Source organism: Branchiostoma lanceolatum, chromosome 2, assembly GCF_035083965.1.
Source record: "Branchiostoma lanceolatum isolate klBraLanc5 chromosome 2, klBraLanc5.hap2, whole genome shotgun sequence".
Taxonomy (NCBI): Eukaryota; Metazoa; Chordata; class Leptocardii; order Amphioxiformes; family Branchiostomatidae; genus Branchiostoma; species Branchiostoma lanceolatum.
Genome location: NC_089723.1, coordinates 6,041,561 through 6,058,949, shown reverse-complemented (window position 1 = coordinate 6,058,949; position 17,389 = coordinate 6,041,561). Strand labels below are relative to the sequence as shown.

The 17,389-nt window shown below is 42.2% G+C and overlaps 1 protein-coding gene across 1 annotated transcript; it reads left to right on the top strand.

Moving 5' to 3' along the window:
• The first annotated feature begins 383 nt into the window (after nucleotides 1-383).
• On the top strand, nucleotides 384-14,987 carry LOC136427260 (sodium-dependent lysophosphatidylcholine symporter 1-B-like). The gene is made up of 14 exons (XM_066416068.1): nucleotides 384-740; nucleotides 2,991-3,147; nucleotides 3,532-3,653; nucleotides 4,459-4,585; nucleotides 5,375-5,453; nucleotides 6,425-6,585; nucleotides 7,917-8,007; nucleotides 8,409-8,533; nucleotides 8,726-8,809; nucleotides 9,393-9,476; nucleotides 10,705-10,817; nucleotides 11,179-11,316; nucleotides 12,723-12,896; nucleotides 14,319-14,987. The coding sequence occupies exons 2-14, from the start codon at nucleotides 3,010-3,012 to the stop codon at nucleotides 14,509-14,511; spliced, it is 1,629 nt and encodes a 542-aa protein (XP_066272165.1). The 5' UTR covers nucleotides 384-740; nucleotides 2,991-3,009; the 3' UTR covers nucleotides 14,512-14,987.
• Nucleotides 14,988-17,389: the final 2,402 nt, after the last annotated feature.

Here is a 17,389-nt window from a genome sequence, read left to right as displayed (position 1 = left end):
ACATGATGAAGTGCGCGGTGTCGAATAACATATGAAACACGTCACGCATGGCGCTTCCGTGCAACTTGTTGTTACTGGTTCAGGAGTTTATTCTGTTATGTCGCTGGACGTAAACCTTTTTTCATTGTTTTGTATAAAAGAGAGACATGGCTAAGGATCATACTTATGACGTTGGTTGTTGCTCATGAGAACAGGCTTTGCACACCGCGATATGTGGACATGACCCAAATTAAACTGCTGAGCTCCCGCACGTAAATAGGTCATGTTTACGTTACATGTATTGAACGGCCTCGTCCTTTGTTGACCTTAGCCGGGTGACTCACCCGGCTAAGGTCAACAAAGGACGAGGCCGGGGTGACCCAATTTTGATGGTCTATTTTTTACCTCCGCGACCTTTGAACCCACATCAGTCATATAACCCAAAACAGTTCATTGTTGTGTCTTGCGTTTTATTTCAGTCAGTCAACTCAGGCCGGGATAGACGATAACCCAAGCTGCGCAGTAAATGTGCTGTTTCGAGCAAACCACGCACATATCAGACGAGGGAAGCGAGCAAAAATACATCGTATTAAAAAAACCGAGCGGTAGAAAATCAGCGAACCTCGCCCCTCCGCAATCTCAACCCGCATGCGCAAACAAATATTGATTGTGGTGACATCGATCTTTAGTGTAACGTTCGGGGCATGACATCCGCCAGTCAACAGTTTTGCCGTCCTGATATTACTTCCCGGGTCAGACAGGTATGTCACCGACGTTAAAAAGCTGTTCTCCTCTGTGCCCATGATTTAGTATTAGAAGTGCCTCCGTTTTTTTAACTTCATAGTAAGTCAGTCTCTGACGGCCTGCCATTCTACAAGCAGATGGTCAGAGTTGAGCCCTACGCAATGGGCATGAAATACATAACAAATATGTAATACTGGACCTGTAAAAAGACTGAGAGGCCGAACATCATAACTTCAGTTGGCCGGGTCACTTAGATGATTTCCTTGAAAATGACAACATTTAATTCATCAAGGGTAACCCTAGAGATAACCTTCTACCGGCGTGACCTACTTTTTTTGGTCCGGTTGGTGACCTTTGAACCCAGATCACACATACCGATAACAAGCCTTTTGTGTTGTTGTTGATTAGATGCCAAGAGTTGCGTAACGTCAGGTCATTCGGTCAACTGAGAGTGGAATAACTGGATACCTTGCACGATCGAAGCCCATTCTTCGTTTTTACCACATGATATGCATTTTTGGCCGGCCGCAGACAAAAGATACATACCTATAAAGTTACATCAGTGACTCATTTTCACAATTAACAGGAGATATCTGAATTTACGTCCGGCATGGATGGTTATGGTTGGTTGCCCCCTATCCTCCGTGTGTTTTCTACTCAACATACCTGTTCCACAGACAAATGTAGAGTAGAGTAGAGCAGAGTAGAGTAGAGACTACTAGAGTAGATTAGGGTAGAGTAGAGCAGAGCAGAGCAGAGCAGAGCAGAGCAGAGCAGAGCAGAGTAGTAGAGTAGAGTAGAGTAGAGTAGAGTAGAGTAGAGTAGAGTAGAGTAGAGTAGAGTAGAGTAGAGTAGAGTAGAGTAGAGTAGAGTAGAGTAGAGTAATATCTGACACTTACGTTTGCACAAATGTGTTACAAAATCGAACAGTCTCGAAAATATACGACCACCTTTTTTTTTTTTCTGCATCTGATGTTTGAATGTGCCATGAAAACCCATCTCATAAGACATCCAAATCCCCTGCAATAGCATCATATGCTCAGTTCTCAACTTAACTTAATTGATATATCATTAATTATTTGATTACCCTTATTATATCGTTATCGTCTGCTATGTATTACTTGTATTACTTCATTGTTATTTATCGATTAATCAATTTTGATTTGTATAGAGGAGAGGGGCCTAGTATCAGCTACATATGCTTTCTTCCTCCTTCTGTACCTGTTTTTTCGTACTACTAGTAGGTAATTACCTTCGCCGAGAAGGTTATGCATAGGGTAGCGTTTGTATGTTTGTTTGGATGTTTGTAACGTACAGCATAACTCGAGAAGGCTTGGATGGATTGTCTTCATATTTGGTAGGTGGGTAGGTCTTGATGAGACGTGGAAATGATTAGATTTTGGGTCCCCTAGCGGCTTGTTACGGTACTGCAGCGGAACTTCCTGTTTTGATATCTCGTGTTCTGGACAAGCTATGGAACTGATTTTTGAGTGGTAGATAGCTCTTTGGACAGAGAGTACGTGGTATGGGTTTTGGCCCCCTAGCGGCTTTTGGAACTGCAGGAGCAGGTTTAGGTTCAGACTTTGAAAGGGAATAACTCAAGAAGGGCTTGATGGATGGTCATGAATTTTGGAAAGTAGATAGCTTGAGTGATGATGTACATGATTAGACACTTATTATGCAAATCAGTATCTAATTTGCATAATTATTTCTTGTTGTGTTTGATATTGTTGAATGCCACTACTGTCCTATGTGGGTTGTCTGTCCTTGCTTGTTTCACATACAAATCTACCAGCTTAACATACAGTTGTTGAGATTATATTGTGTTTAAAATCTACCAGACGTCGCATTGCCGTGTCGTGTATTATTATATAGTTTTTGGCGTGTCTGTGTGTCTGTCTGTGTGTCTGTGTGTTAGTGTTTCCCGACTATTGTAGTCAGCATAACTCAAGAGCCTCTGGATGGATTACAATGATAGTTAGTATGTGGGTTAGCCTGTATTTACACAAGCTCTCGGCCGAAGGTTACTAGGAGCGCGATTCGTCAGGCTAGTATGTGGGTGGGTGTTGGGGACACAAAGCTCAAGCCCCCCCCCCCCCCCCCCCCCCCCCCGTACTGCAGCAGAACTTCCGTTCTTGTATATTTTGACCTGGACGTGCTATGGTCTTGATTTTTTGGTGGGAGTTAGCTTGTGATGTAAGAAATAAGTGGTGTAGGTTTGGGCCCCCTAGCAGCTTGTTGAACTTGTGTTTCTTCTGTGTTATTAGATACAAGTACAGCCCGACCATGACCGATCTAGCCAAGACATCGAAACCCCTGTCTGTCGTGGCGAAGATATGCTACGGTTTCGGAGGTGTTGGTTATGACGTCTTATGGATCGTTTTCGGGGCATACACTAGCATCTTCCTGGTGGATGTGGCGCAGGTAAACTGATTCAGTATTATCTGCGATACTACCAATGTTTTCCTCGTCATCATTTAGAATCTGTACAACCTATATGATAACTATATAACGTTGTGGCACCTAAGTCCTGTGCTTTTTAAACGCCTTTATATGTGCCTTGTGACCACCTGTATTGTATATTGTTCAGTTGCCAAGGCTAACCGTTTGTGATAGCCTTCGGTAAGCTTTTCTGTTTTCATACAGACTGATAGATCAAATGAAATATACATATGTGTATTGTATGTAGTTGACAATTTCGGCGTCTGACGCGTCGTCTGTCTTAATTGCCCATCCTAAACTGAAATCGCGTTACTTAGATTTAAGTGGCTTATTCAGCGTTTATGTGTATTGCTTGTTTTATTCCAGATGCCACCTTTGTTTGCAACGTCGATTATTTTCGGCAGCAGGATAGTGGACATCTTTTGCAATGTCGTCATGGGCCCCTTGATTGACAGGACGAGCACACGATGGGGAAAGACAAAACCATGGTAACGTACAAATGGAATTTTACATAGGGTCTGCTGCAATCGTATTTTCTCAGAGGTGTGAAATGATAGAAACGTTATATTTACGCATTCTAAAGTCTACACGTAAGTGTAGGGAAATGCAGTGTTCGACATACTTCCAAGTACCAGATCAGATTACAGAACATAGCAAAGAACACACACGTAGTCATGTACCTGCTTGTTACCTTTGTATGTGTGTGTGTGCGCGCTCGCGCGCGTATGTGTATGTGAGTGTGTGTGTGGTGTTTGTGTGTGTGTGTGTGTGTGTGTGTGTGTGTATGTGTGTGACTGTGTGTGTGTGTGTGTGTGTGTGTGTGTGTGTGTGTGTGTGTGTAGACTCTACCAGTCTCCCCCGGTCGCTGGGAAAATAGTAGAAATTCTCCTCGGTTGCCAATTTGACTCCCTTCAAACATTTGACTCTATTTGGCCAATTTCTACTATTTTCCCAGCGACCGGGGGAGACTGGTAGAGTCTAGTGTGTGTGTGTGTGTGTGTGTGTGTGTGTGTGTGTGTGTATGTGTGTTTGTGTGTGTGTGTGTGTGTGTGTGTGTGTGTGTGTGTGTGTGTGTGTGTATGTGAACAGCATAACTCGAGAATCTTTGGATGGACCCTATGATATTTGGTAGGCGGGTAGTGGTCAAGTTGATAATGGGCCTCCAAGCGGCTTTCTACGTTACTGCAGCGGAACTTCCGGTTTTGATTTCTTTTCTTTTTGAACATACCACATGTGTATTTTAAGATGTATCATGCATGCCCCTAATCTGAAAGTTTCTGCATTATTCAACAGGATTGTAGTATCGACTTTGTTTATGACTGTAACGAACGCGTTGATCTGGTATGTCCCGGATGTTGGAACGAACGGAAGGCTGGCCTGGTACATCATACTGTACACTGTCATGGTGCTCGCCTGGTCGGTAAGTCACTAGTCTGATTTAAAGACTAGGTCGAGATATTTTTTTAACCTATACACGTATATCTACAGACATTTCAGTTCCGATTCACTCCGAAACGACTCAACGGAGTCCGTGTTGTCTCCACCGGGACAAATTTGTGGCGTTGGGGCCCGGCAGGGACTACACCCCCTACGGGCAATATATGTATATTACAAATAGTGGTGCGTACCTAAACCCGAGTTTAGGTTTAAGTTCGGACAGGAGTCCAGAGGTTTAGGTTCAGGTTCGGACTTGAAAGTCCAGACTTGAACCAATGGAATATATGTGCTACGAATATTTGTTTTCCTGTTTCATGTAAAATTGCATATTGGCAAATATTTTACATGCAATTTGAAAACTATAATATGCGGAATTATATACAGTCAGTAATTAATGCAGAAGTTCAGTTATAAACACAAAACAGCAATGTTTTCATATTTTTCCAGTGCAAATTTCACGATCTAAGGAAGCTTTAAGATGGTTTAAATAAAAAAGGAGTGTAAAAGTGAGAGATTTTTTTTCAAGTCCGGACTTGTTTCCAGATGGTTAGGTTTTTTTGGACTTGAATGAACCTAAAGGTTAGGAACAGGTCCGGAACAGGTCCGGGGTTTAGGTGCGCAACACTAATTACAAATGCACTTTTTTTCAAAACTCAATTAAAGTCTCGTGCGTATTGCCATAACATATCCCTTTCCACATTGAACAAATCATTCTACCTCTATCAAATTAGCAGGGGTCTGAAAACGTTTGACATTGGCCGTTTTCTTTTAGGGTTTTGCAATTGCCTACCGCGCGATTCTGATGTTTCTAAGCGATGACAGCTCCGAGAGGGACTCGGTCATTATGTACAGTGAGTACTATCATACTACTACTACGTTTACGACAAAAAGCAGTTACTCAAGCAACTGGATATGATTTTGGAAAATTCTTTATAGTGACACTGACGAAAAGTAGTGTCACTTACTGTCGAAAAGTAGTGAATGCTGCTTGAAACGTCTAGCCGTTTCCAAAATCATATCAAGTTACTTGAGTCTCAAGTAACTGCTATTTTGCGTATCTTATCACCTGAATGTCTAACCTTTATCGACGTACTAATAATATTACTTGGAGGGTGGGAAGCAATTTGAAATTTGTGGGGTACAGTTGGTGATTACCAAGGTGACGTTTGAGAAGGTTAATTGTGCACAAGTTTGCGAAAACAATGATTTTGTGTAGTCGTAGTGTGGCAAAAAGAAAAATAATCTAATGTTGGAAATGTAGCGAGTTTTAAATGTTTGTTCTCTTGTATCGCTGGACAAAAACTTATTTCAAGACAGACATGACTAGGTATCATCATCATCCTTTTAGGGATTTTTCATTACCTTCTTCAAGAATTATGTGTTATGTTTTCGTGTATGTGTGTGATGACTATAACTTAAGAATGCCTGGGTGGATTGCTTTTATATTTGGTTTGTTGCTAGGTCTTGATGGGACCTCAAAATGATGAGATTTTGCACTCCATAGCGAGTTGTTAAGATACGGCAACGGAACTTCCGGTTTTGATATCTCGTTCCTCATGAGAACGGATTTTTCAATACTACAACGGTGTCTCATCAAGACCTGCCCACACACCAAATATCAAGACAATCCACCCAGACATTCTCGAGTTATCATGCTCACAGAGAGAGAGAGAGAGAGAGAGAGAGAGAGAGAGAGAGAGAGAAAAGAGAAGAGATAGGGGAACACGTAACCGAAATCATAACCTTCTTGGCGAAGGTAAAGAGTGGACGACATTGGATAGTGCACGAGATATAGTAGCGCTATGTTACGTCCTTTTCCCAGGGGCCATGTTCAATGTGGTAGGGGCGGTTGTGGGGACGGCAATGCACGGGCAGATCCTGGCGTCGTACAGACGCTCCGAGCATGATCCCTGTGACAACGTCACCTACAGCGCTAACAGCAGCACCAACGCTTCTGAGGACGGACCATCTTTAGAGATGACGGTAAGTTTATGCACCCTTAAAGGCAACCTAAGCAATATTAGGGCGCTGAAAGTCATATATTCAAAATCAATTTTTTTCTGATTTCTATCCATAGTAAGTTTAGATAACACTATCCCATCGCATATCGACCATCATGAAGCAAAAATGTGATGTAGTTGTGTAGTGGGAACTCATTGAAAATCTGAGCACTTGGAGGCCAGCCATCATTTCAAATCTTCCGAACATGCACGATTCTGACCGACAAGTCCCGAACGCTTCCAAAGAAATAATCACGTGGTCATGGCTCAATGTGCTTGGGCATTGTGACGTCACGCGGCCGGAAGTTACCGAAAATTGTCGACAAAAAACGGTTACGGCTGGATTCTGGGCTGATTTTTGGGGGGACCCAATAAATAAAATACTCCTTTTGTGGCTTGCTTCTGAGCTATTTTTAAACGCCCAAAGTATGAAATAATGATGCAGATGTGCTAATATAGGCAAGTAAATGTAAATTGCAACCTCACCAAACAGAATTGCCTTCTCCAGAATATTTCAAGTTTTACCCCCTGAAATCGCTTAGGGCACCTTTAAGAAAACGTTGGAACAATTAAACTCTCCTCGAGTCATTAAAACTAAAGACTGAATGGCTCACTCCTCTCAGCTATCTGACCCGGATCGCTCGGGACATGTACCTTTAAGCACGTGTGACGTCATCAATGGGTCAAAGGTTGCCGGAAGTCGATATCGCTTCCCGTACCGGTTGAAAGAAGGTTGATGCGCCCTGATGTAGATAGCCTCCGATTATCCCAATCACACGCTTTCAGGGATTGCCAATGTTATGCTAGGGTCACATTTCCTAACCGGGGCCCTGCCGGGCTGTTTGCGGAAACGAAAAATCAAAGCGTATGTCAATAAATTTGCACAAGCTATGCTCTTAGATAATTTTGGGTACGTTATGTGCTTTTGTTATCTTTTATATCATACTTTTCGTTCCCAAGGACTGCCCGGCCGGGCCCCGGATTGGAAATGTGACCCTAGCATAACCCTCTTCACCCTCATTGGCATCTCATTATCGCCTATTTGGAGCCAAATTTTTAAATGCTGGATTCGCTTCCATACCACTGACTGGGAGTATCTCAAAGACGTTTTAAAATATACATTTCGACTGTATACGTAGTCTCAGCGACTTAAGTATTCTCTCTTCCCTCCGAAGAAACTGTTTTATAATTCAAAGCCCGTTCCTTATCAATCTACGTAAGACAAGATCAAGTCCTTGTAAACATGTGCAGTTTTCTTCAGTCATGGCATGTGTTGTTTGTATTTTTGTTTTTGTTTTCGTGGCGTTTCCTTAGCGAACCGGCTACATGATCTCTTCAGCAACTCTATGCTGTCTGTTGATGTTAAGCTTGACAGCGATCGTCTTTGGAACGACTGAGAGAAAAGGTGCGAGTACGGTTGTGCTGATGAATGCTCAGTCCCGATCAAAAATAGTGAAATCTAACGTTTTAATATATTTTACTGATTGTCGGGGTATGATACTCCCCTCTCTGAAACTTCCTTTTTACTGGCCAACTTGATAATATGCATAGACGTTTATCAATGAATGAGTGAATAGCTGTATGGTAAACATACATGTATACCTACTGGGATAAGTACATGTCAGAACAAAGAAAAGTTAACAGATACGTGTATACATTGTCAAGTCACTACAAGAATTATAATCTAAGTGAATTCGAATTCTCGCTTAGAACTTCGTGATGGTGAAAATGTAAGAGCACATATCTCCATATGTTTCATAATCAAAAGTTTATGTAAACTCATTAGAGGTATGAATATTGTTCTAGATATTTCAGCGACATCTGGGGGAGAACGCGGCCAGAACATTCTCAGGACAGCGATGACTGTGCTCAGTTTCCGCCCCAACATGTATTTTCTTCTGGCATATTTCTTTATCCAAGTACCTCTTTCTGTGAGTATCGCATTAGGAATTCAAATAGGTCTCTATCGAGGACTTTTGCTTCAAGGTGTTTTTCTGATAGATTTTGATACCAAACTAAGAATAAAAACCTGCAACCCTCTATAATTATTCGATGTGAACCTGAAACGAAAAAAAATCGAAACAGGATGTTCCTGTTAAAAGCCATTACATTTTTATTTTCAGATCGGACATGGCTCAATCGCCCTCTATGTACAGTACAGTCTGGACCTGGAAGACCAGATAGAGAACGTCTTCCTAGTTTTCATGGTAAGAAACAAATCTTCCAGATGATTGTTTTGTGTGACAAGTTGAGGCAATCATATGCATGTTGATATTTTGAAACACAGTTAACGTTAGTACAAATATAGACAAATACTGTGGGTCCGTGTGGCGTAACGGCACAGCGTTCGGCTCAGAACCAAGTGGTCCCGGGTTCGAATCTTGTCAGGTGCCCTTGGGAAAGGCACTTTCCTCACGCCACCCAAGGGTGAATGGTTGGGGAAGGTCGTATTGAAGTCCCCTGGTGGCACCGAATGGCAGCCGCCCAGACTCTTGCGACAGTTCCACAAAATGCAAGCGTGGAGCAAATACGTATCTGTTGCCCATGTGTATTATTTGATTGTAAACCCTGCACCAACTCAGCACTAGAAAGGCTGCCATTGCACGGATAATGAAAATTGGCCAATAAAAACCATTATTATTATTATAAATAAGTTACAGAAAGATTTTGAAGCCTCCTGTCTCTACACTGTTTGATCTTGCTATATATCTTCTCTGACATATTTTGTCCATTTTGTAGATCTAGAGAATTCTGTGCTTTGATGACACTAATATTGCGTTTCTCCTAAAGGCGTCATCAGCTATAGCCGTGCCTATTATCGGTTGGGTTGTGTCCAAACTTGGGAAGAGGATTTCCTACGTTTGCTTCGAGCTGGTAAGTCCATGAAACCCTATGTTATAGCCGCTGTTTGGTTAACCCTCAAACCACCGTATGGGGTCAAAACTGACCCCAGGCGTATATCAACATATGCCATTTTGACATTTCTAGTCTAAAACAATTTATTTCTAGGAGTTTGTTTGTGTATATGTCTTATAACTTCTCATAGGATTTTACCGAGATTGGCTCATTGTTAATCAAGCTATCCTAGAAAGTTTGATACATATAATATATGTATTTTATGTCAGGTGGAACATTTACAGATACCAATTATGGAAATGAGATCCCAATTTCCATATTTGATGCGACAGTGTCATAATTCCTTTGTAGTAAATTGCGGGAATCATGTACTCGTGACATGTGTAAGGTAGTTGAAGGTCTCCATCACTATGCATAGATTGTGTAAATATGCAATGAATTTGCATAATTCATGATGACTGTAAACATGATGTTCTGCCAAAGGAAAGGACTTTCACACATACAATGTATGTAATTGTGGTAGAGAAGTCCATCATTTAAAATAAATCATGATAATTATAGCCTTATTTGTATCATTAATGAGACAATAATGATTAATGAAACAATAAGTCTATAATGGCTCAAAATAATTCATGGTGGTATCTAGGGGTGGGTACCGGTACTGTGTACCGGTACAAAACCGGCATTTTCTTATGGACCGGTCCAAAAAAAACGGTCCAGAAAAAATCAGTGGACCGGCCTATGGACCGATTAGAAAATTCACAGTACCAGGCTACCAGCAGGCGGTCGCACATAACCGGTCTAATACAAAATAAGCAGATTTAACGAGTCGGGGTTTCCTGTTGCAAAGACGTTAGCTGTTAATCATATGTAGATGAGTCAACAGACGGCGAGTGCACATTAGTGTGCACCGAGAATAATCACATTATTCTAATATACAATTTGAACATGATTTGTAGGACTCACATAGACCTTAACTTGTGTCTCGCTCTCCAAAATATGATGTACTGCGACACTACTTTAATCAGGTACAGGTACAGGTCCGGACCTAGACCTGACCCTCTGGACCTGGACCTGGACCGGACCTGAATTTTCTGTACCGGTACCCACCCCTAGTGCTATCTGTTCATTCTGTTTGTGTTATTGGAAATCACTTCAAAGTATTTGCCAATATGGTGTCCTAGAACATCCCTATGGTCAGCTTTAGAGCTTTAAAAAAAGTGAATTTGTATTATTTTCGTTGCAGGCTGCAATCCCGGTGTACATTGGGTTTCAGTTTATACCAAACGGAAGCTTCTCTGTTTATGCTGTTACCGTCGGCGTTGGCTTCACGGCGCTGGCACAATTTCTTATACCATGGTGAGTGATCGAATCTGTATGCAGACACTAACGAAAATGTGTCGGTTTGGTGGGAAATGAAATACATTTAGAGTGCAGTCGTGTACATATTAGCATACATAAGGTTTCATTCCATACCTCACATTACTCACGTCATTTCAGCCGAAGCAATTTTCTGATGTGCGTTAATGGTGATGAAGAAGATACGTTTTACATGAAAGTGAAACTGATTTAAAACATGCCTGTTATTGGCCAAATACCCATAACTTTAGAATGTTTTATAGAAACTTGAGGAAACCCGCTATGACACCAGCTCCTTTGTTCAAGAATGGCCTTATTGACACCAGTAAAATACTTAAACACGAAATGTCCATACACACAGGTTGATGGTCAGTGACATTATAGAAGACTGCTACCTACAGACAGGTGAAAGACTGGACACTCCCTTCATCGCCATCTTCTTGTCTACTAACAGTCTCGCCATCACTGTTGGACTGATCACCGCCACCGTCGGGCTGGAGTGAGTACCGCTACTATTTTGCCTAATAGTATAGTGTTGTGCGCAGTCTCCAAGGATTCTAGGAATAGACCTCTTTCCAGTTACGGCGGCCATTTTGAATTTCTCGGGGTCAGCTGGGGGTCAGGCACCAAAGTGAGGCTCGGGTTGTTCTGCCTATAATAACCCTATGTTATAACATAGGCTGTCACAACCCGAGCCTCACTTTGGTGCATGACCCCCAGCTGACCCCAGGATATTCAAAATGGCCGCCGTAACTGGAAAGAGGTCTATTGTACAGGAATGTGTCCACATGAATAGCGATAGTTTTGGACGTTAGCATGATCATTGAAATAGTAACAGCGATATCAGAGCTATGGGGTCATTGATATTCTTTTTGAAGCAGACCGTACAGGAGTCCGATAGTAGCGTGCGTTGTCCAGTTGGTAGTGACCCAGCCTCTGGACAAAGAAGCCGTGAGTTCGATCTCGACTGTCGTCGCTTACCCAACCAGCCTAGGTACCATCCGATTACTACCAGGACTCCTACATGTAAACTCGCTACCGTCGGATCACTACCGGGGCTTCGACACTCGCTACCATCCGATTACTACCGGGGCTCCTACACTCACTACCCTGAAAAAATCAGGGTAGCGAGTTTGGTGAGAATGTAAATAGGACGGCACCCAGGCTATCAACCATCACATGCACGCTACTGGAAACTTCACAGTCCTTTGGACGGGACGTTAAGCCGAGGTCCACTGTTCAATGTACTTGTCGAAAAGAGCTGGGGGAATTTCCCCGTTACAGTGAACCTGTAGATACTGTACAAATCGTCTGTCAGTCACGACCAGTGGGAGATTAGCTGATCTCTTCATTGAGTTCATTTGAGCTAAACTGGTTCCAGATCACTTTGAATTTACGTTCCGGTCTTCGATGACGTCAGAGTCTTCCTGTTAGTATCCGTAGAACCGGGGCCATCTTTACGAAACCGTTGCTTACAATCTTAAGTTTAATCGTGCTTAAACGTCGCTTAAATGAGTGCCACTACGTACGGTTTACGGAGGCTTAAATACGGCGTATGTCTCTAGATTTAAGTAAAGATTACGATGCTTAATCGTAACGTAAAAGTTAAGATTTAAGCTACGTTTACATTGCTTAAACGGTTGCTTTGCACTAAGCACGTTTAAGCACATACCTAAAGATAGCGTAAATATAACATTTAAGCCCGCGGAAGTATTACGTAAAGTGACGTAAAGAGTGCCATAACGGAATCTTTAAGCATGCTTTAAGAGTGCTTAAAGAGCTGTTTACGTCCAGTGTTTTCTCCTATCATCATTCCATGACGATCCTTGCTTCCCTCAAGAATAAACACAGAGGTACAGAGTTTGCTGTGACATCTATTGCATTTCCCTTGTGTTCCCGCTGCAGAATCGGAGGCTACAAACTAGGATCTTGTACTCAGCCTGACATGGTAGGAAGCGCCTTGCGGATTCTGGTATCCACGTGTACGCCAGTGCTGGCCTTCGTAGGCGTGGTGTTTGCATGGAGATATCCCATCACAGAGGAGAGGCAGAAAGAAATTATCGAGGCCATCAACAAACGGTTAGAATTTTCTTTTATATCATTATTAACAACAGTCTTTGTTGCATATTCCTGCCCAGATTTTTATCAACTTATTTTAGCTGCGTCAAAGACTCAATTTCTACTTGACGCTACACTAGAATCTGCAATAAGCGGGTTCACGATTCCAACTGCGCATGAGCAATGGATGCATTGTAGGTATTATGTCAAAGGTGAAGGCCCTAAGACATGAACAAAACATCCATAGCCTGGACAAGAATTGTTAACAGTTAGGGGCCTTCACCCACCCACATATCACCCACAATGCGCATGTGCGGTTGGAACCATGAACTCACGAACACGCCTTTCTACCTTAATAATTATGGAACTGGCTTGTCCTAAAGTATCATTGTCAGAACGAAACATTAACGTATGGAGTATACGTAGGATGTATCATTAGCAACAATTTTACAGTAGCGTCACAAAGTGTCCTAAAACTTTTTGTTCTAAAATTTTCAGGCAGACTACTGACCGTCGACTTCTAAAGGATACCGATAGCACCTTTTTTTCATTTAGGCCGTGTTGTTTTGATTATACATCCTCTGGGAACCCCAAAACTGATGCGAGCTTGCGAATAAAAGAGTTTTCGAAAAAAAAAGTAATTTTTGGAAACGTACGAAAATTGATCAAAGCAACATGTACATTGTCTTACATGTAGAACAGTGGAAAAATGGATTGTCCTATTAGTTTTGCATTAGTTGTAATTCTGTCGCAGGCAGGCAGGGATTTTAGCTGTCTCCTTATACGCATATGTAGTAGGCCGCTTAAGCGGCGCCGATAGCTGAAATGGTAAGGCTAACGGACTCTGGATCGTGAGGTAATAGGTTCTACTCCTAGACGTTATGGCATTGGGATAGGCACTTTATACGACCTTCCTGACTCCACCCAGGCGAAAAATGGGTACCTGACTTCACTCTGGGAGGTAAAAGGCGGTTTAAAAGAGTAGATTAACCATACATTACCCATTGCCACCACGACCTCAAAAAGTCATTTATATTTACCACCACAGGGAGTTGCTGGGGGTGTCCCTGTGGTGTAGTGGTCTGCGCTTCTGTCTCTCACCACATCTGGTTCAAATTACTTGGACTAGAAGGACTGGGGTTCAAGCCCCAGGTAGGACACCTCTGGACAAGAGGCGCATTGAGTCACACCAAAGACTTACTAAAAATGGTACATACATGTACTTCTGAAACAGTATGGAAGTTAAACACACCTCACTGCCAGCGGACTAGCCCCCTGCTACAGTGATTGCACCACAGTGTGGCCCAGGGCTATGGAACGGAGATGGGCACCGCCCTATACATGGTGTAGGAGGATTTTAACTAACTAACTAACATTGTAGGCTGCTAGCCTGTGTGTTGTTGAGACGAGTATGCTCAATTTTCACTTTTATCCTCTCCATAGAAAACTTTCAACGAAGTCCCAACCTGACGACATCCAGAGAAACGGAAGCCTGTCCAATATGAACGGAAAAGCTCTTTTACCTGAGGAGACTTCAACTAGTTCAAGACCAGAAGGACTGAAGGAAGAAGACAAACTTTTGTCGTCAGAACTTGACTTGTCTGTACTTTTAGATTGTAGAGAATCAGAGGTATGATGCATAGAAATGCCATAGGAAACCGAAATCTTCGGCTTTATTGGAATATTATACTTTTTGATAAAAGGCTGATCCTTAATGTACCAATTTGCACCGAACGTCACAGAAATATAACAGTAATGTGGGACCCATTGCATTGATTGCCATTTTTGGGCTACGAATAACAATTTGATTTTTTTTACGAATTATTTTACACTTACATTTCCCTGAGAAGGAATTTACTATGTAATTTACAACATGAATTAACGAGCTTACTTAAAACTCAGAGAACAGTCTCTCTGCACTCTACTTCTTTTTTTTTCTTTTTTTTTTAAAATCAATTCATCAGAGCCTGATGTTGCCATCGATTAACGAAGAAAGGCGGCTCAATTGTTACTGTAGCAGCATCTCTTCATCCTAGGCCAGAAACATCAATGCTCAAGACAAGATAGTACAGATAGATCTGATTCGGAAGATAGGAGGACTTCCTCTGCCTGTGACGTCACCGTGTCCCAGATGTAAAACGTCGCCATTAGACCCTTCCCACCTCTCTTTGTTCCGAGGGTGGTCTTCTTCGGAGGGTGTTTTCCTACAACAGGAACGTAAACATATTTGTGTATAAAACAAGAGGTGCAACCAACTGCAAGCATCATAGGTTATCTTCTTCAGAGGGTGTTTTCCTACAACAGGAACGTAAACATATTCGCGTATAAAACAAGAGGTGCAACCAACTGCAAGCATCATAGGTTATCTTCTTCAGAGCAATAATGACTTATTATTGTTGCTTGATAATATCTATGTGACAATACGTTTGGGACCGCATTGTTAGCAGCGACACCTAGCTGCAGTGTAAGGTGAACCAGTCATTATTGCCCTGAAAAAGACGACAGACACTGCCATTGGCTGTTATGTTACTCCTTGGTTCTGAATAAAGAGCTTTGTACTTATTCAATTGATCTATATTCAGCATCCACCCACCAATGATGACCTCTGCTTGGAGAGTGAGATCGTTATCGCTTCCTCCATAGGGACAACGATCTTTACACCCAAAAGTAGGTCAACCAATCGAATCTTTACAGAATCAAAACATTAGTGGAACAACATACAAAGAACGAGCATGATTTTTCCAATGCCAACACCCACAACATTTAGGTATAGGAAATACAACTGTTATTTTACTTCACTAAAAGTATGGAATTTGTGACGACAGTTCTTGTATCAGATGTTGTTTACGTGAAATGGAGGCTATCACCGGCCCCGCCTATCAAACAGGCTCTGATTGACAACCCCTTTTGTTCAGCGACGAAAACATTTGAGTCACCAAGATTGACCGTGCTAGTGTCCAGGCCGTTTGAAAGAAATATACTCGGAAGCAACATGTAACGAGCCGACTGTCACAGACTCGGAAGCAACATGTTACATCCTTTCTATGTGGCCATTGTAAAGCGCATCTGCGGCGTCACGATTCGTGCCCGTCACGTTCCGTGCTTTTTCCAGGCACAGAACGTGACACAGCCCGACTGTCACAGACTGTGCCCGGAAGCGCTGTCAATCACTGTGAGTGTGGCGCCGCTATGTCCATGTCCATGTGTATCTTGTTTTCTGAATAAAAAATTAAAAAATCACTGTGACTGACGGGACAGTGATATAACTATTCACGCCCGCGTTTCCATATAAGATTGTCATTATCATCATCACCATTATACATCTACATTATCTATGTTATGTTTGCTTGTTTATATCATTCTACCCTACTCTAGGTGTGGAGCTGATCTCGGTGAAGGATGGGGACACAATCGAGTTTCTCTACACGCGTTTCAAGTGAGACGTCCAACATTATGTAGTTCCGGAAGGAACTTGAGTAAAGTGGGGAAAGTCGTGTAAAGTGCCTTTCCCAACTGGCTTAACGTCAACGGGACAAATCAGGGAACCCCAGATTCGAACCCAGTATCTCTGGGTTCTGGGGCCAAACATCCTGCCACTACGCCACCGCGACTTTTATTTTTACTGTTACTTTTACTTGGATGAATGGACAGAGTTACTAAGGAATTTATAGTTGGTGTATTTCAAGAGGCTTGCTGGAGCATTAGTCCGTACATCAGTATGCAAGTACCGTAGCCACAGGCTTGCAAAAGTGTAAGGGTGGAAATTTGATTGGGTTGGAGGGCATGTGTGTGGGAGTGTGTTGGAATGTAAAGGAACCTAGCGCAGTTATATCTGGTCTCTTGGGCAAGAACCTGTCATCTGGTGAGTTGTTGATAAGTTATTCATATATTCATTATGTTTTTTCCACAGTAGCAAGTATGGCGGAACAGGTTTCCTTGTCCAAGGTCACCTTTTCAAGGCCGCCATACCGAAATCATAGCAACCTTATACAACAAATGATCAATACATATCGATATAATATAAGGAATAAATAAAGTAAATCAGCATAGAAGTCACAAGGTAAATCAGCTTCGCAACAGACAAAGGTTATTGAATAAAGAAAAGCAGCACAATAGTTATAACATGCAGTAGGATGCAATTAGTATGAAAACCGCAAGGTGACGATCAGGTACAAGGCTGATTTGAACTGTAAGTTTAGCGGTGTCTGTTCCGCATGATCGAGTAGAGTTTGAGTAGAGTTACTACGCTGGTAAATAGCGGAAATGCTTCCACTCAGGAGGCGGTTTCTCGTTAATTTATACAAAATTAAAGATACAGTGGTTTCCACGAAGACGGTAACCCGGAACCACACACTAATTATTCTTATCAATCATGTTAAACTTGGCCGCCATGCCAGAGCGGCCTTTACCAATTCACGCTTAACAACAGCTGCACCAATGACAGGGCAGATTTCTTTCAATTTCTTCCGAGAAAACAGGACGCCTGTAACTCTATTTGTAAGCATGACGACGCG